At 44.2% G+C, this 25,711-nt stretch overlaps 1 protein-coding gene across 13 annotated transcripts in view; it reads left to right on the top strand.

Annotated features, from left to right (window-relative positions):
* pHCl-1 (pH-sensitive chloride channel 1) overlaps positions 1-24,376 on the top strand; it is a 56,573-nt gene extending 32,197 nt beyond the window's left edge. For 2 of the 13 annotated variants that reach the window (XM_026816711.1, XM_018030839.2), the window contains exons 5-14: positions 6,139-6,203; positions 6,413-6,633; positions 7,620-7,702; positions 7,895-8,035; positions 11,580-11,672; positions 13,412-13,564; positions 13,819-14,033; positions 17,037-17,087; positions 21,514-21,630; positions 21,870-24,376. In XM_026816711.1, coding sequence (XP_026672512.1) covers positions 6,139-6,203; positions 6,413-6,633; positions 7,620-7,702; positions 7,895-8,035; positions 11,580-11,672; positions 13,412-13,564; positions 13,819-14,033; positions 17,037-17,087; positions 21,514-21,630; positions 21,870-22,001 — 1,271 coding nt within the window. In that variant the 3' untranslated portion in view covers positions 22,002-24,376. Of the gene's footprint in view, positions 1-3,662; positions 3,816-6,138; positions 6,204-6,412; positions 6,634-7,619; positions 7,703-7,894; positions 8,036-11,579; positions 11,673-13,411; positions 13,565-13,818; positions 14,034-17,036; positions 17,088-21,504; positions 21,631-21,869 lie in introns of all 13 variants that reach the window. The other 11 variants (XM_018030832.2, XM_026816713.1, XM_018030836.2 and 8 more) reach the window with 11 other exon arrangements.
* The last annotated feature ends 1,335 nt before the right edge of the window (positions 24,377-25,711 follow it).

Genomic DNA, 25,711 nt, shown 5'->3' with positions numbered 1-25,711 from the left:
GCCGGTAATAAATTTGCAGGCTAAAGGCGACCGGAATTCTTCTCGAGATTGAAATCGTACCGGTCAGAGCTTCCCGACATTTTTATCGCGGTTCGTCCGAACTGATCCTTGCATTTCCCAAATTTCTTCAACGCGGAGTCGACATTTTTTCCTTACCGCGAGATGCTCGATCGTGGAGAAGTTTCAGAGTCGTCCACGCAATTCCATCGAATCGTGACTACGTCTGCGTTTTACTGACTATTCGAATGAATTTAATTCGAGGCTAACAAGCTTTTTAATTATCCCGGCGTGCAAATGAAACGATTCTACGAGCAGAGTAAAAAGCTGTGTCGGGGCTAGGCTACCTGACGTGACGCGAAAATGTTTCAGCCGCGATTTATATTAATTTACGGCAACGGTGTCTGGCCTGAATTTAATCCAGTGCAAATTTACTCGGCATCAGGCAATTAATCATCGATTCAATAAACGACAAGGAACCATTTCCCGTTTCGCGAGAAACGAGCATTGTTGGAAACAGGATTCGCGAGGCGTTTATTTCATGCAATTATAATGCACTCCGGCTGTGCTGCCTAGGGCGAGCACGGCGTAACGGTAATATAAACGCAGCGTTCTTATTCGAGCCAACGAATTTTCTTTCTCCGTGAAACGAGGAACGTACCTACGACCCCGATGAAATTTCACGATTTCGCGTCTGACTTGCCGCGGTATATTCTACTGATAATTCAACCGGAGTATTAACGCGTCGACGGTTCCGAGAATAAATTTGAATAACTGTATAACCTTCGTCGTTCCTAAAAATATATTCCCATGTTTATTACCAACTATATCGACGTTATGGCTGGTTGAGAAGCGGGTCAAGGACTTTTTTCTTATACTCGGATCTGTAACCTCTCGGTTGCAGAGTCAGTCGGATCTCCCAAACTCGGTGAACGAATATTTTCGGCTTCAACAAGCTTTTGCACAGACGAGCTTCTATCTCGATTTTCGATATCGTCACAATAAACTGGCAGCTAGTAGTTTATGCAGCCACAAGAAAGATCATGCAGACGAGCAACACCGCTGCAACGTTTTTCTCTTCGTTCTCACAGTTAAATGGATAGAGATAAAACATGTGATTAAAAAAGAAAGAGGAACGCTCGTCTGCATCCAGCCTTATCGTTGAAAGTAATTACTGCTTCGCGGCACGGCTCGTCCGAAGCGTTCTTCACCCTCTTTCCCAACGTCCTCGTCAGCGACACGAAACTTCTTACGAGAGCCGCGATGCACCACGCGTTCTCTCGTTATCAAGTAAAAAATAGGTACGGGGACGGTCTCCAGATTTACATTCGAACGCAAATAACGCGGCGGGACAGTATCCGTGGTTCGCGGCGAGTGAAACGCTCCGACGATTATTGCGGCCATTAAACAGTTGGGATTGTCACGTCCTCGAAACGACGGTGGTACTTCGCGGTTCCATCTTGGCGCCGATAAATAAAGATCTCGAGTGTTCAGCCTTATCCGCTATTGATTCTCGGGCTCCAGACGATCCTCGCCTATCACACGTACTTCGATTACTGTCATTTCCAACGACTTAATTAAACGACGAACTACGTCATCCTCTGACCCCTGTCGTACTGGCCCAGTAGGCTACGAAATTTTCTTCGTTTTAAAATTACAAACGTAATATGTAAAACACATGTAAGATTTTTTTTTTAAATTATATTCTCAAAGATATCCCTCGATAAACTCGGAAACGGTAAGTTTTGGTTTCGGTAGAGTTAGCGACGTAATAATCCTGGAATACTCGTCAGGCGTGAAACGATTTCCGCGTTCGGGTAAAGTGCCTATCGCGGAGACAACTTTTTATCATTTGAAAGAGGGCCCATGTTCCGTACAAAGCTCGGTTCTCCCTTTGTACGTATCGGGGAGAGTAGGAAACGGTGAAAGTTGGCACGTCGCGACGCTCGACGCCCCGGAGCACCGACATCATTTGTTCTCGCCGAGCGAATGTAAAGAAAGCAAGCTAGCTGGCTCGAGACTCGAGAGCGTGGCCGCGAGATAAAAGGAGGACGGTGACGAGCCTCTAGAAGTGGAAAACAACCGCGTGTATCGCTTTTCTCTTCGCCGTCTGTACGCGTGTTGTTTTTTCGTTCCCCGCAACGTTGCTGTTGCCATTGCTGGGAACGTTTTCAATCGGGAACGATGAACGACAATAGGGTGACGCGTCGATTGTTTGTCCCGCGGTTGGACGCGCGCACGTTTTTACTTAGACTCGGACTTTAGTCTTGAATGCGCTCGGCAAATTTTGATTCGTCGCGACGAATCAAGGCCGCGGTAAAATCTCTGTAGCGGAATTAATACGAACACGAGGTGGTCGGGGGCAAATTGTTAGAGCGCGGAATTTAGATGCGAGCTCGTGAAGAGAGGTAACGAACTTTGAAACGAGATTGGGAGGTAAAGTACGGGTACGAGGGTGAAGAGTCGCGATTTTCTAACGAAACGAACGATGGACGCGGTGCTCGAACCGAAGCATGAGGACTGCATTATTCAGGCTTCATCAGGACGAGTACACACGTACATACATATGTACAATTACGTATGTACCTTATGTACGTCGCAGCGCGAGCTTTCCGCCTCTTTTTCCGAGTAATCTTGATTTCCTGCAAAGCCTTCTCGCTTTATTTTTTTCTCTCGATCGGCTGCTTGCGTTCCACGTAAGAAGTAAAAGTCCGTCCCGAGGAAACAGGAAAAAACAAAGCGTAAATGGGTCGCGAGCCGATCGGTTGTTAATTGGAAATCTATTTGGCGCGCCCTCGTCATTTACTTGGCGCGTGTTTCAACGGCGAAATCAACGTCGAAAATATTTGTCCTCCCGATGAGGATGCGCCGTCTTTTTATCGATTTCCCTGAGAAAAGATATTAACTCGACAACTCGATATACCTACTGCCAGCCAGTGGTCGCGTGGGCGGACGTAGGAACAAGATGAGACGTGGGCAAGAGTTGTTGGGTGTCACAGAAATTCTACACACTAACTAAGACTCTAACGAAATTTACAACCTCCACTTTCCCGTTGCTATTCTCTACGCTGTTCGATCGGATAACGAATCGCTCGCGAAGAATCTCTGTCTCGCCGAGATATCCCGATGGGAGGAAGCTTCTACTTTTAACGCACGATCTTCGCTCGCGTCGGGATCTTTTCTTTTTCGTTTTTGTTTCAACCATGTGTCGTAGTAATTATTAATAGACCTCTCCAGTGTCGTACTCGCAATTAACGCTCGCCCGTCCCTTCCGTCAATTCAAGAGGTCTTCATGCACGTAATACGTTTTACCATAATTATCTGTGATACAAATTCGTTGAGTAGCTCTCACGAGGTTTTACTTCTATACATTTGATTTACCAACTTGTACATGTGTGAAGGCCTGTAGGTCGCATCAGCTTGTTGTAATTGCTAATTTCGTATGTAGAAATAATTTGCTTTTGCAAATTGAATTGGGACAACGAGGGACGGGTGAGGGTTGATTAGACGATTGTAACGAGAAGTAAAGATGAATGGAAAGAGGGCGAGCGTAGGATCGAACAGTTAAACCGATCGGTAGTAACACGAAACGAAACGAAAAAAAATAATCAATTAGAAAAAAAAAGGATGAGACGTGGGCAAGGGTTGGTTGTTGGGTGTTACAGATGCGGATTTCTGCTGCGGAATGCGATGGCCTGGTGACGCCACCGGCCTGTCGAACCGGTCGTCGACCTCCTCTAACGACCCCAAGAACCAGTACAAGAACCAGAACAATAACCACTACACGTCGCACCAACACCTTCGCACCCACCTTCGCGGTCCGTCCTTCTGCTTTTACTTCTCTCGTAACCTACTCGTCTAGAGAAATAATTAAGGCTACCACGATTTCTTTCTTTCGTTCTTCTTCGTTTTTATTCTTTTTTTTTTTTTTTCACTACGACTCGACCCATTCAGTTTCCGCCGCTGGGATTTCTTTCTTATCCGCGTTTTCACGGACTCGTTACTCGCCCTCTCTTCCGCGTGCTCGATCGTCTCGCGATTCGTCCAATTAGCGCTTAAAACGCGTTTGCATTAGCCGCTTTCAATTGCCGCTCGAGGATAATGAACGAGCGATCGCGACTAATCCAAGTCGAAAATGCAAATTGTCCTTGCTGTCATCCGTTTAATCTGTCAGTTGGTCATTTAACTCGACAGACGCTGTCCTTATACCGTTTGTAACGAAGATCGATCGAGCCGAAGTTGCTTATGTCAAATACGATCCAAATGAATCCGACCTGGCCATCGTTCGACGAAAGTCGTCTAATGTGAACGCGATTTCTGGTCAAAGAAACTGCGCCTAACCGATCGGTGAGAGAATATTCCGAATCCTGAATGGGTTGTGCTCGTCGAGTTTTCGTACGAGGGTTTATAGGTCGATCAGTTCCTAAGCGGAATCGCTTCGTTTCACGAACTTTCAGAAAGAATCGACATTAGTCGAAAACGAGAAACGAGAACGCGGTTCGACCTAAGCCTTCGATGATAACGCGTGAGAACGCACACGCACGAACCCAGAGATACTTTGTTACTCGCAACAAACAGCTGTTCAACAAACTTTACATGTTCACCGCGAGCGTGCAACCCGCGAGACGCGGAGCTCGTGCCCGGAGGACGTAAAAGCGTTCGCCCGCCGATCGTAGGATACCTAGAGCGTGACGTTCGTGCTCGCGTTCGCGTTCGACGCGATCAGACCTCGTTCACCAGTGCACGTAACAATAACCTCGGCCCCCTTATCGAAGACCGGCTTGAATTTACGCGACGATAACGCGTCGATCGATACGTTCCATATTTTTTTCTATTTTTTAATAACGACCATCGAAACGAACGGGAGCATTTCGTCGCCTGGAGGGAGCGAAAGGGGAGCCAACAGGCCGTTCCTCGGTCGTCGATACGATTTCTAGATATTGTCACTCTCCATCCCTGTTCCATTCTCCACCCGTTTTCTACACACCACAGCTGTTCTGGTTTCTACACACACGCACATACATGCACACAACACGCGCGCACCCGCGCGCATTTGTCTTTGCGTAGATCTGAATGCGTTGCCAATTAGATCGGCGTCTGCGGTTGGGACTCGTTACCGTTAGGTCTGTTAACGCGAGTCGCAAATTGTCCGTTTCGCTGTCGAGGACAAGAACGTCGCCGGTCGCTGATTAGGCCCGACGAAGCGTCGCTGCGACGATCGTTTTGTTCCCATCCTCATTCCCGTTTCCGTTTCCGCTTCCGTTTCCGTAACGAACGATTCTCTTAATGATCAAACGGCATCGTCCCGTTTCCCGTTACCAATATCCTCGTTACACCGCAGATTTTATGCATTCATACGATAATTGAATATGTAGATAATATAAAATATAATATATATATAAATGGAGTATCAGAAGTTAAGTCCGGTTTAATACTATTCGATACGCTCTTTACTTCTGGTGAAAGTATAGAAATTTTGATTCTGATTAAAGGGATGTTAATTATACGGAACATCGTTCCCGGGGAATATTGTTAATTAAAATGTTATCCGCGACACAATTATCGAGTCCCAACTGGCCGGCCGCGAGCTTCACACTGATACGAACACGAAATTAGTCACAGCATGTGCACAGCATGGCTCCATAATTAAGCTTACGCAATAAAACAGTAGGTAACGGCTTGCGCGAATGTAGTACAGAAACTAGAGAAATTGAAAGGTGAATTATCTGATACTTAGAGTCGAAACGATAGATTGGTAAAGAGCCGATCTTCGAACCGGTTAACGTTTGACCGTGCGAAGAGGCCCGCGCGTCCACACGCATTCGTAATTGATATAATTAATAATAATCGATGATTAGAAGTCGCTCGCACGAGTCAGGGAAACCGAGGCTGTCCCGTTGCATTGGCACGAGTTCTTTTCAAGAGTAACGGCAAGTTTAATCGACAGCGACGCCGCCGCACCGATTCCCTTTCCCGATGCGAGTTTTACACGTATATGTATATGTATTATGTATATGTACGTCTCCCTTCCGAATCCGAAGAATGTTTTTATTCGAATTAGCGTGCTCTTTTGGTGACTGCTTCGAGAACAACGTTCGACGCCGGAACGTGTTTCATTTCAATCGCCCAACTGTGTTCCAGGAACCTTGACGGTGAACGTGAGCGTGCTGTTGCTAAGTTTGGCGTCTCCCGACGAGTCCAGTTTGGTAATTGCCATTTTCTATCCCGCGTCAAAGACTTAATCCTTTCACTGCTACGCACCGCGCGCGAACCTCGTTACGCATAAGCTCGACGCCGGCAATGAAAGGGTTAAACTTGCGCGACGATCGCCGGGAGATAAATCTCGAGGCCCGTTTACTCATTCTCTGTTCGACCGTCGAACGGCGGGACTCGCGTATTGGTTTTGCATCGACAGAAATACGAGGTGGAGTTCCTGCTGCAACAACAGTGGTACGACCCTCGGCTGCGCTACAGCAACCGATCGCAGTACGAGTTTTTGAACGCGATCCACCATTACGACGATATCTGGTTGCCGGACACGTACTTCATAATGCACGGAGACTTTAAGGACCCGCTCATACCCGTTCACTTCGCTCTTCGGATATACCGTAACGGCACCGTCAACTATCTTATGCGGTACTTATACTATCTCTCCCCTCTTTCGCATTATATTTTATGTCGATTAATTTATTATATTATCTTCGCGTACTCTTTCGCCTCCGTCGAGTCTTTCCGCTTCATATCTATCTCGCCTATCGTCTATAAGGAACTTCGGTTCAACCTAAGAAAACGATAATGTTATCCCGTCTTACTAATAGTTTCTTCAACCGAAAAACTGAAAACGTGTTGTCATTCAACACTTAGGCTGAAATTTATAATCGTTTCTCAATTCTTAGTTCTCAATTCTTAGTTCTCAATTCTCAACTGCTTGTTGCATATCTGTGTTTCGTGATACATGATTGATGAAAATCGAAGATATATTTTAAAAAATCTTAATCAATAATGAAATAAAACGTTTAAAAATATATCTTCGATTTTCATCAATCATGTATCACGAAACACATAAATATGCAACAAGCAGTTGAGAACTGAGAACTAAGAAATGACTATAAATTCGGGCCTTAGTGTATGAAAATAAAATCCGCACTCTTCGTTGACTTCAGATACTTTCACTGACCTCGATAAAAATATTGAGATGATATATAAATATTGAACAAATCTACGAACCAAAGGAACGATTAAGAAAGAATTCTCTTGCTACGTTAAATTATTCTAATAAACATACCCCAGCCACCACTATGGATTAACTAAATAAATAATTGACTGCCGATTATCAGTACGAGGTCTGCCTCTGTAAATTTCGCGTAGAGCGTTGTTACATCAATCTAACTAATGCATCGGTACGATCAATTAAACGCGCGATAAGTGCCCAGTGAACCGTGTCACCCGGTAAACCGCACTCGTGCAATTTCGCATCTCCGCGCGCGCTCCTAATACACTGTATAAAGTTTAACGAGCCTGTCCCGCGAAGATGACGTTACACGGACGATTTGCGATCCGGAAGCCTGCGAACACCGTTCGTACGTGGGACAATGACGTGAAGGGTCTCCTCGATTTTACAGGCGTCATCTCATCCTATCCTGCCAGGGTAGACTTAATATCTTCCCCTTCGACGACCCACTGTGTTCATTCGCGATCGAGAGCAGTAAGTCTCACTCTCTTTGCACCAACAGTCCAGTCGAATCTGACGAAAGTCTCGAGTATCATTTTGTTTTAAAGAAGAAAAATAAATTTATATATTTCCGTCTGTTTTACATGTCTAATTCGACTAGACTGTAACGAGACGTGCAGTCTGACTTCGACTCATCATGGTTTTCTCTTTTCTATTCTTCTTCAGTATCGTACGAGCAAACGGCGATCACGTACGTGTGGAAGAACGACGAAGGAACCTTGCGGAAAAGTCCGAGCCTGACGTCGCTGAACGCATACCTCATTAAGAACCAGACAATCACCTGTCCGATCAAAGTAAGCTGGAGAGGTAAGTCGGCGAATTAACGATTAAATATTTCTCGAGAAAAGAATACTCGGATCCAAGAGAAAAAACGCGTTCGCGATTATCTCCGATCCAAGACAATTCACAGAATATCATCGTCCAGCTCTGACAATTGACAAATTCATTTTTTATTATTACCACGAGACGAAATTTGTTCGCACTTAATAAAGAGAAGTTAAATGGACAGATTTAGATCTTGGAAGGAAATTGTTCGAGCTGTATAATGATAGTCCTGACGTTACTGTACGATAAGCTCGTGATTAAAGTCTACGCACGTCGAATCGAAAAGATTACTACGTATGTAATATAAAGAACGTCGCTGTAATTACGCCATTCTCTATACTCGTTGTCGGTTCTCCTTTATGATTCTGATTGCATCCTTGATAAATGACACGCTTCTGTACTGTCGCATTTGCACCGTACACGGCCATTTCTTTAGTCCACGAAATATTACGATCTTACGATTATTCTAATTAGTGCCGCTTGTACTCGAAAACTCGAGTCCAATTATTATATTACTATTACCGTATTCTCTGTACCGTCGTCGGGTCGATCACTGGGTCATCCTGCATGATTCTGCGTTTACCAAAGTTCCGTTCTCTCAGAAGCGGTAGCTGTTCAAAAAGCTCCAACGATAATCGATTTAAAGATATGAATCCGAGCACATTTTCGCAATCTGTTTCGCGATGAACAAGCGTCCGGATGGGAAAAAAGCAGCGTGATACCTGTTAGCGAATCGATGCACCTGAAGCTCTGCATCCCTCGAACCTTTCCACCCTTCCCGGAGGACCTCACCTTTCCAATCGATCAATAGAGTCCATCCCCGAAAAAGGACCCATAATTCACAGGATTAAATCCAATAATTATCCGTGAAAATGATTGCAACTAATTTATTGCAAGCTTGCTTGTCGTTCAAGATGCTTAAGCAGTGATAAAAAAATTTAAAGCCTTATGTTTCGGATAATCCTTGATCCTGGCTCTTGCGTACCTCACATTTTCCACGATTCGTTCTCCTCTTTCACGGAACGTCTTACCGATGTCGGCTTTGTCCAGTCTGAGCTTGATCCGCACGCGAACTCTCTATTCCTCATCGGGATAAAGGCATCGCGCCTCTGGAATTGCGAACGAGGCAAGGAATCGCAGATTTAAGATCAAAACGAGACGTGGTTCGACCATGTTATCCTCCATTTCGGTTTGTATTCGTTTATTCGAATTATTCCCGTGTTTGGTTCTGTGCATATTATCCACTCGTGTGTTGGTTCTCCTCTGCTTATGACCCGGTTGCCAACTTTCTCGTCCGTTCTCTCGCATCTCTTCATGATCGTCGATGTCGAACCGATCCTCTCGAAATCGAATCTCGAAACTTGATCGAATAGGTACCCGGTGATCTCTCTCTGGTTTCGGTTCCAGTTCTGGTTCCGGGCAAGGTAAGTCACAGATGCATGCGCGACGCATATTGATTTGACGTTGCTTATCGACGCTTGATCCTCTGTTGCACCGCATCAGTTTCAGTTAATAACAACGGCATTCCCGATGATATAGCGTGTCGCTATCGTCCGCGGTTTACGCTGAAATTCGACTGTACTAATAATACGGGAGGGGAAACGAGACGTGGAACGATTGAATCGAAGGGAATTAAGGAAAACGAGTTCTGCATGCAACGTAGCCTAACTATCATGAAACGACGAACAAAACTTTGTTTTTTCTGTCGTGTCCACTTTTGTTAAATAGTTGACGTAGATACGTATTTTATATTCACACGTACATACTATATCTTCCTCTCTCTTTACGTGTGTATATATGTACATACCATATATCCAATTGTACATTTATGTATGTACATGTATACATACAGTATATATACATATACTACATCTAGATGATACATAGCTCCTCTAGAAAGTGCATATTGGCAACCTTGGTTCCTGTCTCGCTTTACAACCGAGCCCGCCGTGGTTTGCTTTTGGGGTGAGGCATTCAGTTCAACAAAACCCATTAATACTATTAATATTGTTATCGTTATTATTAATACATTCGGTATTATTGACGCCCTAACCGGTGCCACGTTGTTCCCTGTGCTCTCTGTTCCTCGAACACCGCCGCGTTCTCGCGAGTTTCTCCCACGCCTCAATAATTTACCGAATCAGAAAGTCGAGAACTTTTTTCTTTAATGCGCGATAAGAATGCGTTGCCGCTAATTAGGAATTAATGATCGAAATACGTATCTTGTTTGAGCTAACTGTTTTCTAACCGTTACCTTGATCGCTTACAAGCTCTTTACGTAAACAGCTTACGCAGCCAGTGATAAGCTTGAACGTCTTTTCTTTCCTTTTTTTTTTCCCCCCCCTTTCAGTCGAAAGCGCGATACCTGCAGCTTGCCGGGGTGAAACCGTACTAAAACCGTTGTTTGCCTGTGTCTTTTTTACGAGAGTTCACCGAGTGTGTCGATTAACAAAGAGACGGAGCAGGGTGAAAGATTAATTCTCGTTACAGGTAACAAAGGGAGAGAACGAGTTTCTCTTTTCGCACTACAAGCGTTGCAATGAATGTCCGCGTGTTCGTTTACTTTACCCTGAAGGGATCAACCATGGCGGTACACGGGTATAATGCTTGGTCTAGCTAGCCCAACGATTAAATTTCCTCTGCGCTCTGGCTCAATATAAAATAAAACACTCGGTTCTATCTGTGATCGAATGATCGCCAGGGCAATCTGTGTAAAATAAAAAAAAAATTGATCGCATGCGATTAAGCCAGGAGGACGGATAGATCTTACCGCGGTTACAAATTATACGCTAACGAGATTACCGATACTATCTATCAATTTCGCCGCCACCAAGTTTGTTTCCTTCTCTCGCTTCACACGACAATCGATCTCGTCGGCCAACTGTTTGTGACGTATAGCTTTCATCCTCTATCTTTGTTTCGTCTTACTATCTCACGCACCACGCAGCTCTTTCTTTCCTAAACCGTTTGAATTTTAACGAATGAAAACAATTCGTTGAACGTGTCTTTTGAAATATACGAGACTGGATGAAATGATTAACGTGTCGAACAGTGTGTGTAGGAAAGGAAGAACGAACGACACACATTTTAATTTATTTTGCACACGATTACACCGGGAGAAATACGTAACACGCTGTTAATTGCGATCTGTTAATTGCGTTTGTTAAACGATTCTCCAATATTTCCGATAACGCGCGTTTTGAACATCGACCGACTACGTCTCTTTACAATTCGCGTTTATCCGGTACCGTCCCATTTATCGTCCCGAAATATCGGAATATTCTACCCTGATAAAACTTCTAACGCGATTCCAACGACTCAGCGTTACTTTTTAATGGAATCAGAGCCGCGTTGTCGATCGAACTCTTTTCGTAATCAAGATTTATCCGTCCCCTCCGCAGCGAAGCGAGGACAAGCGAAAAAGGAAACTGATAGATGACGAGAGAAAGAAAGATCTATAAAAAAAAAAAAATAATAAAAGGTAGAAAGAAGAGAGGAAGGAAGATCGTGGGCTGTTCTGTTGCAGCTGACGGACAGATCATGGTCGACTACGAGGACGAGTTCGATGAATTCGGGGACTCAAAGTGCTCGCTGTGCCAGCGCAGGTTTGAAGAGCAAGGTAAAATCCTCCCCTACGAATGATATGTTCCTTCCGAGAGATAGATAGAGACAGAGATAGATAGAGAAAGAGAAGAATGAAGTAAATGAAAGAAAGGAGAATAAGAATGTAGCTAAGCCACGTGAGATATATATCAGGGAGGGAGAGACAGGACCAAGTTTACCAACCCGTCAGACAGACGTAGATATTTTAAAAGTCGCTGCTTCCCAAATCGTCCTCTTCCCTGGACGAGGAGAAACAGAATTTTCATTTTAATCCGAACGTATCGCGTAACTGTCCACGGCAGAGGAATTTGGGAAACATTATCCCGAGTAGTTGATCCGATCGTGTACCCACGTTGTCGACGACTCACGGTAGTTTCACCCTTTGTGCCCGTTCTCGAGCTTCGCGCGATGAAAATTGCTGGCCAAACAGTTTCAGTCGAACGTGAAATACGTCCCTCCGAGGGTACGTACGCGAATCGTTAAGCTTGGTTTACCGTAGCCGAGTAGAGAGGCGAGCAAACTGGGCCGAGTTCTTTGCCCGACGCTCGACTCGTCCACTTTTTCTTCGTCTCTGTTTTTGTTACCCAGAACGACTAACAGACGAGTGGAGGACGAGTCTCGGTATCCTGCATCGAACATTTTGTTCGCATCTTTATTTGGTTAACGGTAAATCGAGCATTTCCGGAGGACCCTCGAAATTCGCTAAAGCGAATGCGCGGTGCGAAAGGGTGGAAGCGCCATCGTATCGACCGCGACTTCGTCAAGTGATTAAAAACTTGACCGAACGAGGGGTAGAAGCGTTTGGTTCGTAGTTAATCACTTGGCGGAGCGTCACCTGTACTTTAGAACGTTACGAGAGACTAGTGATGTTATTTTGACTGTATGTAACTGTGTCCACATTCTGAGTACGAATACAATCATACTCGCTGGACCTCGTTCAGTTCCAGACGTTTGTTTGAATCGTTTAGTCTATGCTTCGCTTCCGCTTCATTATTGTTCCCAATTGTTCCTTATTTTTTTTTTTCATTTTTTATTATGCATTGATAAACGTACGACGTTCATCCCATCGTCGAATTTCGAACGACGAGGTTCATCTTCTGCTGCACAGATCACCATTAATCCTCGTCCTCTTGATCGACGGTCAACTCGATTGGTTTATCAGAGACGGTTGTTCGTTTTCCTTTTACCAATTTGGGCATACGTTCTTTTTTCATTTCTTAAACTTTGATGTCGTCGTTCCCCTTCCCTTGAATCTTCCGTAACCCGTTAGACGTTCACGCGTTAATTCTCTGGCTCGGCTTGAAATGCTTTCGCGAATGTGGAGCTTCAATTGTGGAAAGTTGGCGACACGACACTATAGTGTCCTCTTGTCCCTTCTCTATTTTTTCTACATATTTTTTTCTACTTCTCCCCCATTCCTCCCCGTTCGTTCTACAAAGCCCGGCCATCGATAGTTGACGTGAAAGCCGATGATTTCGGAGCATCGATCGTCGCGGTCCACCCGAAGTACGCGAATCTCGACGATTTTCCTTCTCCGATTCTCGAACGAAATAAACGACATTAAATTGAAAGAACTGATTGAGAAATTTAAATTACAATCGAACGAAAATGAAAAGCGTTCGCTTTACTATTTGCCGTTTGCAAGGATAATCACACTAATCGCTTGTTTAGCCTCGATCGATTTTAATCGCTTGCTGTATTGCGTCAATGGGAGAGTAGAATCGTAATGCCAGTGTTATATATAACGCACGATAGGTAACTACAGCTGCCTGAAGGTGGATCTGATTTTCACGCGAGATCGTGCCTTCTACTTCACGACCGTCTTCATCCCGGGCATCATTTTGGTGACCAGCTCGTTCATCACCTTCTGGCTCGAGTGGAACGCGGTGCCAGCACGAGTAATGATCGGTGAGTCCTCGTAACTCGCGCAGTTTCTCCAAATCCCATAGACCGCGGATTTTATCAATCTCAATGTTTGCATAAATTGCAACAATTGCATAAATGTTTCATTTTAAAGTCCGCGGTTTATCCACAAACTGTCGATTAAGTGAAATGCCGCTTGATATGGTGCGGTGGTACGACGCGAAAAGGGCTATTCGCCGAAACTTCCTTTCTTGTAAAGAAAAAGGAGTTTGCGAAATCGATTTTTCGGCTGTTCGCAGGTGTGACGACGATGCTCAACTTTTTCACGACGTCGAACGGCTTCCGGTCGACGCTGCCCGTCGTGTCGAATCTAACTGCCATGAACGTGTGGGACGGGGTCTGCATGTGCTTCATCTACGCCAGCCTCCTCGAGTTCGTCTGCGTGAATTACGTCGGCCGCAAACGGCCGATGCACAACGTCGTCTATCGCCCCGGAGAGAATCCCGTCACCCAGGTACTTTTACCCGCCGACCACCCATCGTGGCGTTATCGACACCACCCGCATTATCTATCTATCTATTCCTGTACTCTACACCGTCTAGGATCTATACGTTTCCTACGTTTTTTCTACCTTTATTACCTCACGTATATTGTTTTTACTGTCTTTCTTCTTCCTTCTTTACTTTCGTTCTGTCTTTTCGCGTTCTTGTTTCGTGGTACCTCGAGCTTATTACTTACTTACCTTACCTCGAGTCTTATCGGTTCGCTTTTCCGAATTCATCAGCCATGTAAATTGATTCAGCCACCGATATTAACTGAGTCTTTAAATTAAAAAATAATTCTCAATTCGATGAGTCGATCTTTCGTCGAATCGAATTAATCTACACGGCTGACACGTGTATTTGAAGTACACGTCTGAAACTCTGATTTTCCGATCTTTCGTCAGCCCAGCCCTTGTTCTTTCTCTTTATCCGCTTTGGTTTCTGTCGATCGATTTTCTTTAAACGTCTCTCCTTTTATTTCGATCCCGGATCGTTTTTTTGCGTTCTGGTTTCTCGCTTCTTGTTTTCCGCATCCGACAACCGTATCCATTTCTCTTTCGTTCTCCATCTCGTACCCGATCTGACCTGATCCGATCCGATCGGATCCGATCTGATCCGTTTGTTTCTCTGTTTAATTTCGTTGTCGCGCGCTCTTTTAAATCCACTTGCTTTTTTTCTATGTACGTACCGAGACTCGGTAGTTCCGTTTCAATCGACTTCTACCGCTAATCCCCTAAACGAGTTGTGCATTCCACTGTATTATTACGTTTTTATTTTCGTTTCCCACGGTAGAGTATTATAGCGTTTCTTCTCGAGTATCGCGAATACGAGTCTTCTCTCGTTACCGATAGGAACACCGCATCTCCGATAGGTGCTAGACTAAAGTAAAACCGTAACAATAGTCTGAAAGAAGAGCGTGCGTTGAAGCGGTTCCGTGGACAAATTGATCGCGCGATTGGCACCGAACAATCGAAACGCCTTATTCACTTGAGTCGTTTACCTTCTCGCGTACAAATCACCAGTATACCGTTGTTGCTGACTTGAACTCGGTACGATGACATTACACGCACACATACTCATGAACAAACCATCTTCCAGTTTGTTTTTTAACCATTCGGTTAATACCGAGTTTAATATCATCCTTGATCACCGACAACGTTTATAAGTAAATGGGTAGCGAACGCGGTTTCAATAAGGACGTTGTCGATGATTCATAGCTCATTTTTATCCGGGACGCGAAACGTTCGAATTGTCAGTTCTCGCGCGAGTAATCGAACCCGGGAATCGTCGTGTCGCGTAAATGGACGGAGGTGGATAGAGGAAAAAACGTCAGGCCAGCTCGACTACGTACGTAGATGCATTGCCATGTTTGGTAAAAGGTTTGCCCACTTCTCTCTTCGCTAATGTATCGCGACGGAAACGTATGAGTGCCGTAGATGAAAAATCGTGATGACGGAAGAGGAGGGCATCGCGAAACGAGACGGAGGAAAAGCAGGTAAAGAAAAGGGAGGCGCGTTGAATAAATGAGAAGAGGCGCGTGTCTTAAATGCGGCTCCGAATGTGAACGCAATAAAAATGCTCGATATTTGTTCGAATATGCGCGTAACCGTGACACACCATGTCCCATGCGTAGTATCGAGTAATCGCTGAGGTGAGAGAGACAGTTTGGTTGGTTTTTTATCGCGTTCGCATCGCGTGGCACATTGTGATCTCGTTGGCGTGAACATATGCACAGACACGGTATGGTTTGTTACTCAATATTACAATCGCTGCATCTCTCAATACTTCTCTACGCCTACTATCTATATGTGTGTGTATATTTACCTACATAGTTTTTCTTTCGATTGTTATACTCCTCCTGAAGAGGTATTATACATATCACGATCTTTTTTTCTTTCCGAATCTCGACAACATGGATCGGCGAGACTCGTGCGACACACGACACACGCTACACGGACACTTCCGTGAAAGTTGCGCACGAGGAACGTGCCTGCTTAAAAATCAGAAGTAAAGTGCTCGTGCACGATTTTCCGGCAAGTTTCCGACGCTCTCGTCGAACTCGTTCGAGGCTGCAGTATTTGCATGTCTCCAACAATTTCACACTCTTTACCCCCCCTTCTTGTTCTTTCTGTATAATCTACTCTCTATTTTCTCTTTTTTATCCCTACACATCTTTTACCCTCGACAGCGATACGCGTGCCCTTTTTTTTTTTCTCTCTATCCGGTTCTGTCGCGAAACGCGGTCTCGTTTTTCGGCTCTAAAATTTAGAGCGAAAGTTTATCTCGTCCGGCGCGCGTCCGCAGTCGCAAACGAATAGTCGTTGACGCGTAGGAGGAACATTAAGGTCAAGGGATTACGCCGTCCTCCGAGCTTGACTTTATTCTCAAAAGTTCTTTTCTTGAGGTAATTACGAACTGTTTCGAAGATTTGCTGGGCGCCACCAGCTGACGACAGACATAACTGCTTAAATAATAAACTAACCGGAATTAAAGCAATGAGCCAAGAAAAATCTGCACACGTTTTTCAGTAATTACCGTGAAAATCGGAAAATGTGTAATCGTTGCAAGAGAATCGAATCTCTTGCCATCGTTCGGTTCGAGTGTATCGCGTCGGAGAGTCAAGAAGCGTGGCTCGAGAAGCGTTCGAGGAGTCTGAGATTTAATCTTACAATTAGGGCTAAATCGTTTTATCGTAGCTTCGTCGCGTTCGCGTGTCGCGAGGGTAGCCAGCCACGGGGAAACGATAAAAAGGAGCAAGGAAAGAAGATGCGGAAAACCGTGGAAAAAAAATCGCGGACGATATATTATGTACCATTCTCCCCCGACCCCGAGAACGACGAGAAAAAGCGAAAAAAAAAAAAGAAAGATGAGAAAAGCGATGATAACACGTTGTTACACACACACGATTAGTAAGAATTTGGTTGGTGGAAATGTTGGTGAGTAAGTCTCTTTGTTTGGTGTCTGTGATGTTGCAGCGGCTCCCAGCGGTGCTCAGCAGGATAGGGATTATATTGGCCAGCCCCTTGGTAAGACCCCCTATAGCATTAGGGCGCGGTCACGACTTCGCGCGTTAATACCCTTTGAAACGCTTCGATTTCGGTCCGAATTCGATACCGATTCCGATTTCGATTCCGGCTCGGTCACGTTTCGCTGTCCGTCGAAACATTTCCGGTTGAAGTCGAAAGACGGGGGAAGGGAATGTCGCGCGGTCACCTATGTTCCTCTTCTTTCTCTCTGTTCCCCGTTACCACTCGTTTCGGACAATCTATTCGGAAATGTGAAATACTGGTGTGCACGTGCAAGGTCTTAACCGCGTCCTGACGAACCACACACGGACCCACCTTACCAGCCACACTCTCTCAAACACACACGTACATCCACATGTGTATACACACCGATATATACATTCGTTCTCTCTTGCTATGTACCGTTCGAGAGAACCCCTTATCTTTCTCTGGCCTTCTCTCCTTTGCTAAGCGCGTTACCAACCACTCGTCGAGCGGGGACGTTCGCGAACCAAATTCTATTCGTATACAACAGCGATTGATCAAATCGTTGCTCGCGTCTACCTATTACGCGACAGAAGACATTTTCTTCTTCCACTTACTTGAGCCGATCGATCGCCTCATCTTTTCTTGCAACGAACCGTCGAAGAAACTCGTCTTATAGATTGACACTATATGCACGCGAGATCAAAATACAAGGGTTTCTCTGGTTCACGAATTACGGTTGAACGATTACGCGGCTCTCAATGTGCATAATCTTTCTTATTCAGCGAATTAGATCGTGGAATTGAAGATTATTTCAAAGCGTTTGTTACCGAACGCCCTTCTCGACGATCGCCGACCTCTATGTACTCTGCTGATTGTATTTTTTCTCCCGCCTGTGCTCGTACAGCTTCTCTCTGTCTCTGGTTCTCCACTTTCTATAACTGTGTACTCTCTCCTGTTCTCTCCTTTCATCCCCGATAGAGACACAGCCGCAGCCACTTCGCGTTGCACGGCCAAAATGCATGCGCTGCGTAAATAATCGCTTCATAGAATGCCCGGAAATTCTCATTTTATCATCAGATTGCGAAATTTCATCTAACTTTGTTTTAACAACTGTTGTTCCGAAGGAAACTTGTTTCTCTTATCGTACAACGTGTATTTTGCTTACTTAATAAAAGTCACGGTGATAATCGAGACGCGAAGATGAATTTTACGGGCATTCTGTGATAATGAAGATGGAAGTAGAGTAGATCAACGTTGGTAGAGACCGCGGCCGCTAGAACCCTTTTGCTTACTTTCACCTCGTCAAACGAGACGCACGTTCGACCTTACCACACTTTCTGAATTCATTACCCTTCCAAATCGAGCTATAGACTATGAAGATTGAATTTTTGCTACACTCGAACGGACGTGTCGTTCTGCATGAATTTCGAACAGGACGACGGGGCTGGAACATCCAGGACTGCGCGTATTATGCACGAGAGACAAGAAGTGCATGCGATGCATGAAGGCGCAAGTAAAATTTGCATACGCACGATAGAAGAGGAAAAGCGTGCGGTGATGATACGTTGCGTTTCGATTACTCTGCACCTCTCGTTGTCTTGACGGAACAAACTACGATTACTCGAGCTCTGTCTGACGCGAAATCGAATCAGCGGTTACTCCCGAATAATTATGAAAGGAGAGCCAACCCTGTATTCTCCGTGAAAGTTCGACGAACGATTAACGCTTCTTCTTTTTCTTCTTCTTCTTCTTCTTCCAACGTCGCGAAACGAACATGCGTTCTCGATGTCCCTTGGTCGTTCTCACGTTTATCCGCGAACGATCCGTGGGCGGAATATTCGCTGAACGTCCCTTGCAGATCGAAGAACCGTACGGCTATCGTCGTTTTTCGAACACCGCGTGTCCAAAGCCGCGAACACCGTAGACTGAGGAAGTATTTGAACAGCGTGGCTGAAGCAATCGTAAAACTATCATTCGATCAAACTGATTTCAGACGAATTCACGCGATTCGATTCGATTCGATTTAACGACACGATTGATTCACTGAAATCTGAGGGGGAGTATAAATTGTTTCGATCGAACGGTAATCTCTATTTTCATTGTGTCAATCGTACCGCTCGAATCGTTCGGACCGAACGTATATATATATACGTCCGCGTGAACAACATTTTTCCTTTGCGTAAGCGCTTTGCTTGAGTAAAGAGTTGATTTGGCAGAGATTCATAGTAGTAGTGAGAGAGTTATGAATTCGCTTGTGTATCCTTTGATTTGCGAGCGGTGCTTTTTATTTTCTCGGTCCGATCATTAATTCCGAAGATCGAAGGATCTTCTAGGTCGCGGAAGAACGAACGTTCAGATATCCTCGGTCGTTTCGGCGCTGCAAAATCATTCATCAAACCGAACAAACATATGAGACAATATACAAATTTTACGCATAAACTCTCGTATCTCTTTTTTCATTTTTTTTTTTTTTTTCTGTTCTTTCTTGGACCAAGGATCCATCGGAAAAGGAACGAGCGAGACCCCCCGGCAGTAAAATATTTCTCAATAGGCTCATCATTCTATCCCCATGCTCCCTGTGTTCATATTAACGATAGTACAGTAGATCCATTACCGATATTAACGAACACTTAATATGATTACTGTTAATCGTACGCAATTAACAGATGTGAATAAATAATAACGCGCGACAACGAGCCATTCCATTTGTGTAATTTGTTCGACATTTAATTGCTTTCCTTTCTTCTTTAACCGTGATCGACATATTATCAATCGTAATAATCAGTAGATATATAAATATTCTTTTACTAATATACATATACGATTACTGGTATACAGGCTGGATTGCGCGCTGAAACGTCGTTTAATAAGTACTTATGAAAACTTATTTAATTATTAATAATTATTTACGTTACGGAAAATATTCAGCCGATCCATTCTGTATACATGATGCCTTGATTGTGACATCGACAATCGCTTATCGCCATTGAACATACTCGGACTGAAGCTTGACACGTAGCATAAGCTTGACATAAAATAACTTTCTCATAACGCAACTGGCCAATAGAGGTTTTGACGTTCGCACAGATTAATTCATCTAAAGTCTGATGATACGTAACGTTAGATCACGAAGTCGAACGGTGTTTGGTCTCGGACTTCTACCTAACAACTACGGCAGAGTATTAAACTGTGCGAAAATCGAGAAGAAGATCGTAGGTCGTCAGCTTCGCTATGCGGAGGACCTGTGACCCGAGGAAAGAGTCTTACGATCAGAGATGTACAGTTGTTACAAGAGAGAGTGTCGCAGTAATCGGAATCGAGACACGTTTGCTGATTTAATGTATGATTGATCAATGAGACAGATCGAAAGGTTCGACTCCGATATGCGACTAGGTAAAACGTAGATGTTATACGGCATGTAATTCGTAAGTTATACGCAGAGGCACGAAACTATCGATCCATATATATATATATATATAAATATAAATACATACTCGATACGTATACAAAGTGGCAAACAAAGATTAAAACGAGAAACAACGATTCGCTTTTCGATCAAACAACCGCCGCCGTCTGCTTTCGTAGTGGGACGATTTCACAAAAGCGGTGTTCGATTCGTTTCGACGAGCTTTGTGCGATTCACGATTATAACGTAACGCGATAGTTGCCATTTCTAACGGCTGATAAGCATTGACCTCGCTTACTTCTAACATTCAAAGGAGGAACGCGTTATGGCTTACAAATAACTGGCCGCAGGATCGTTTTCCGATATCGAGGCCGTTTTCGCAAGCGTCGGCGCGAGTATCACTTTTGTATGTAATTAGATATGTAATTAGAAGATGGGAGAGGGAGTGTGTGAGAGAGAGAGAGAGAGAGAGAGAGAGAGAGAGAGAGTACGGTGGCCGACGTGTCCGTGCGAACAACTTTCGGAATATATCTCACGCCTCTACGTGCAAGCTTGTTCGCCTCGATCAAAGCCTTTATCACGCTTAACTTACTTATACGCTTGTCATCTCGAACGATCGATTATCGTTAGAAGCTGAACGAAGCTGCCTATAAGCCCGTCTATCAGCCTAGCCCCGACCAACTTTCCCTAAGACGATCGAATGGAATAACAACCTATCCGAGCGAAATTTTCCGATCCTCTCTTTTCTCTTCTCTTTTCTCTATATTTTTTTCAATCCCCGTCCATCTCGCCGCGGAATACGTTCGCGGCTCGGCGAGACGGAAGACGAGCGGTTCTCTCAACGTTCGTCGTTAAAACGACGACGAGTCGTAATTAGCGCCGACATATCGGTCACCTTTCGTCACTGAAAACGAATGGAACTGTAAACGAAGAAAAAGAGGACTCGAAACGGTGAAATAGATTAATTGGTCGAAGGATGGATCGTTGTTTAGATCGTGAAAGATCGTAAGAATATTAGTTTCTTCTACGGAGACCCTGTCGCAGGGTAAAAAGAAGCGAGAGGGCGGTCCACCGACCGGAGGTACCACAGGACCGAACGAGATCGTCACCTGCACCAATTGTGGACCCAACCCTTGCACGCACACGGCCACCAACGGATGTACAGCCGAGGTATGTTAATTACCTATATTCCTATCGCTATTAGCCTCGAAACATCCACCCTCCGACTCCCGAGGATCGATATTTGCTGTCTGATCAGGCCATAGCTGTTGATTCATGAAAAGCCTTGATACAGTCCGACCAAACATGAACTCTGACTCTAATTGATACACGCGTTCCAATTTCTCGGTGGATGTTTCAATGCGCGACGCGTTTCATCTGCTGAACGATCTCTCACGGTCGTGTTACAGCTGAGAAAGAAGGAGCCGCCTCATCCGATCAGAGTGGCGAAGACGATCGACGTGATAGCAAGAATTACCTTCCCGGTCGCTTACTTCATGTTCCTCACCTTTTTCTTCATCCACTACAAAGGCTCCTCGTAGACAGTCACCGGAAGCGATACACGAGACGAGTCTTACGAGCATCGATCGTCGAGGGACCCGTCCCTCGATTTTATTCAACGGAGTCCGATGATGTCCCGAAACGGGGAACCGGCGATCGGGAGAGAAAGTGTAGCCGGGATCGTCGAACGAACGAAACGTGTTCAATTCTACGAGAGGAGATTGTTCGACGATCTTGTCTCCGGTCCGCAGTTACCGCAAAGTTCTACTTGCCGTCAAATACGTATAATGTACATATAGCTATATCTTTTCTTTGGCTTCGGAGGAAAAAGGGAAGTCGAGTGAGACGGGAGAAACTGTTCTTCTTTCTCGGAACGTTTACGGGAGATTCGCCTTTTCCTCATCTTTTCTCACATGTGATAATTCTATAAAAGCACTCTTTATCGGAAGAAGCTCGATTCACGTTAAATAAATAATCGACGAAGGACGTACGCACCAGCAACAAGCGAATAGGAGTGCGATAGAGGCGAGAAAGTGAGAATGAATGAGCGCGAGTGAACGGGCGGGTGAGAATACTCGAGACGAAGGGAAGACGCGGACACGCAGGTACGTTCGTTTCTTTACCAATTTTTTCTTCTACTGGCTAGTCACGCCCCTAATTCGAGGATGCTTCTGATGATTAGGTAAATAATAGTGAATCAAATTTACTTAAGGAACGTTACTTACTTGTAATTGTAATCCCACTAAAAAGTTAAGTAAGGTCGATGTAAGTATCGTCCATGAAATCGCTGACTCGTGATTCGCCTTTTACTTAAATATCGACCTTTTCTCCGTACTTAAACGCGGCGCAGAGATTAACGTGATCGCGAATTAGCTCTATATTCGTAGACCTTTGACAAAGCAAGAAATGAAAAAGGAGAAAAGACATTCGCTTTCAACCGAGGGAGCAGGACTACGAGGTATACAATTCCGCGCTGTACAAAGAAGAATATATAATTATATTATATATTCATATAAATATACATATAATATACATACCTGCATATGAATTTGGTTGATCAATCGTCGTTTCATCGAAGCTTTTGACGCGTTTTCAGGCTTTTCCGCGTTGACCGTTCAGCTTTTACGATACGAACCAAATATTTGACGAAACACGTGCACGGAGATAGGCGATTCGAATTCGAAATCGGTTCTTTTCCACGTCGTCTCTTCTTCGGTTCCGATGAAATTTAAATAAACGCATATACATATACGCGAACGAGACTCGATCGAAACGATAACGTACACACAGGGGGAAATTAACGTAATACGGGTAAAGCTTGCGATTAGATTTTAACAAAGTGCCCAATATTCGATACTCGAGCAACGCTAACGCTTTGTCCGCGAGAGAAGCAAAGTGACGTTTTAACGGGAAGAAACGTAGAGATAAAAAGAAAACGAAAATTAATTTGTCGCGCGCGTCTCGGAGAGAAAAATTCGAGGAGTGAATTGTGGGAGATAACGTTCGACGTTTCTTCGAAAGAACAGCCCGCGTATCTTTAGATACCGTCGACACACTACCACTATTACTGTTATTATTGTTACCAATATTATTATTAATTATTATTATCATCATTGTGATCATCATCGTTATTATTACTATATTACTACTACTATTACTATATTGCTATATTGTTACCATTAAAAAGGAATGTAATTATTATCACCACTACTAAATACCGCTATTACCGTACTATTAAAAATCGTTATCGCTATTTATGAACGTTATTCTTACTGCGAGACTCGTGGGTGAGATTGTACAGAAAGATGCGTGGCTGGGGGAAAATACGGATTCGGAAAAATCGTACGAAGCCAGCCGATCGTTCAGCAATATTAATCGCGGTCCGAAATATTCCATCGTCGCAGACACTTTGAAACGAAGTGTGTAACCGCGATCGCTCGCGCGTCTCGGGTAATCGCGAGCCGATCGTCGGGAAGGAAATCACTTTTCCTCGAGCGAGTAATCGAGCTCGACGCGAGAAAGGAAAGGAAGAACCGTATTACGTCTTACGTGTACTAGAATAATCAGAATCAAATTCGCTATATTTATTACGATTGCGACGATTAGAACCGTAGATCATAATCGAGAATAAGCTTCTCTTATTGTAATTAATATCCGAGAATAACGCGTAATCAGACACAACGAATATTGCCGAGTTTGCCGATCGAAAAAAAAAAAAAGGAGAAAACGAATTTGAGATTTATCTTATCTATCGAACGGAGCAGGGAAACTGTAATTCAATGGGGATCCGTTCGAGCTCGGCGAATTATTTTGGACGGTAATGAGGGACAGAGGAAAGCGGGGAACGAGTACTCGAGGAAAGAAAATTTCGCCGAGATCGATGACGACAAGTCGATTTAAAAAAAAAAAAAAAAAGTAAAACGAACAACAAAAAATGGGATGAACGTTGACATTACCTATTGCTATACATTTTATACGCATCGTCACCTGCCGCGAGTGAACAAGCTGTCGTTTAGATGATAGGATGCGTTGATAAATAAACTAATTAATGTCGTTAACGTTTAATACTCCACGGACCAAGAACACGTAATCCTAAATCTCTTAGCGTCATATAATTAGCTGCACATGTGCGATTCCCGTTTACGAGAACGCGTGGAATCGGTTCGCTCCTCACTCCTCCGTTTCAGCGCAAATTGTTTCGACTCTTTGGTTCGACGCCAGACCGATCGTATATTTTTGAAAGGAACGTTTACATTGATTACTGCCGCTGACATTCCTAATGTAACGATTGTATTAATTAACGCTCTCTATTTTCTACAATGTAAATTATCGCCCAGCTGAGCGAGTCCGTGTTTATGCGATTGATAGTCAACGTCGGCTTACTGTGAGACAGTATTAAGAACGTCGTTACCGGCAGATAGAAGATGGAAACGAAACGAGGGACGAAGTCACCGTTAAATTTGCTAATGTTGCGAACTCGTCGCCGTAATATTAACGTATGTATTGTAAATGCATCGACGCATCGTCGGCGAAAGCGAACGTTCGAGAGGAGCTTAGACTGCTTTTACCGATGCCGTTTCTTGCCGATCTCTAATCGTATCGGCACGTCGAAAGTAATGATTAAACATTTAGATCCTCTCGCGTTCTCGTAAATGGTAAACCTGAACGCTTCGTGGCTCGCCGGATCGGAACGCGTTGATCTATCAAACAATTTCGATCGTCCGTCGACGTATAACTTATTTCAAATACCTTTCTAATGACACGCGATATCACCGAGGAGAAATAACTTCGTTAAAGGTGATGATAAGGTACGAGCCACAAAGAGTTGAATAGTTAAAGGCAGGCGTATTTTCGGTCTGCGTTTCGCATCGAAACTTTCTTAGGCTAATCGTTCGTTATCGAGGGATAATTCGTTACATGTGGCTTTTTGCACTAACGGTGTGTTTAAACCACGCAAATTCGCACATTTTTTCGCAATAAGATACAAGAAAGGAGCATCTCTGACGGTAAAAAAAAAAAAGAAACTTGTTCGATTCGATTTAGCTCTTGGCAAAGCAATTATTGTATTAAAATCAAATTGTTATCTAACGCCAATTTACGGGGCACGATGACTAACAACTATCCAGTCTTTTCGATTGAAGAACAACAGACTTAAGGATGTATTGGCTATGCAGTCAATCCCAAAGGTTTATGCACTTTAGAAACGCATTTTTTAAAAAGAAAACAGACGTCGGAAGAACATTGCTAATAA

Source organism: Ceratina calcarata, unplaced genomic scaffold (assembly GCF_001652005.2).
Source record: "Ceratina calcarata isolate Rehan_Ccalc_2016 unplaced genomic scaffold, ASM165200v1 scaffold54, whole genome shotgun sequence".
In the NCBI taxonomy this organism is placed as follows: domain Eukaryota; kingdom Metazoa; phylum Arthropoda; class Insecta; order Hymenoptera; family Apidae; genus Ceratina; species Ceratina calcarata.
The sequence above is the reverse complement of the archived record's forward strand: the minus strand, read 5'-3'. Positions and strand labels throughout refer to the sequence as shown.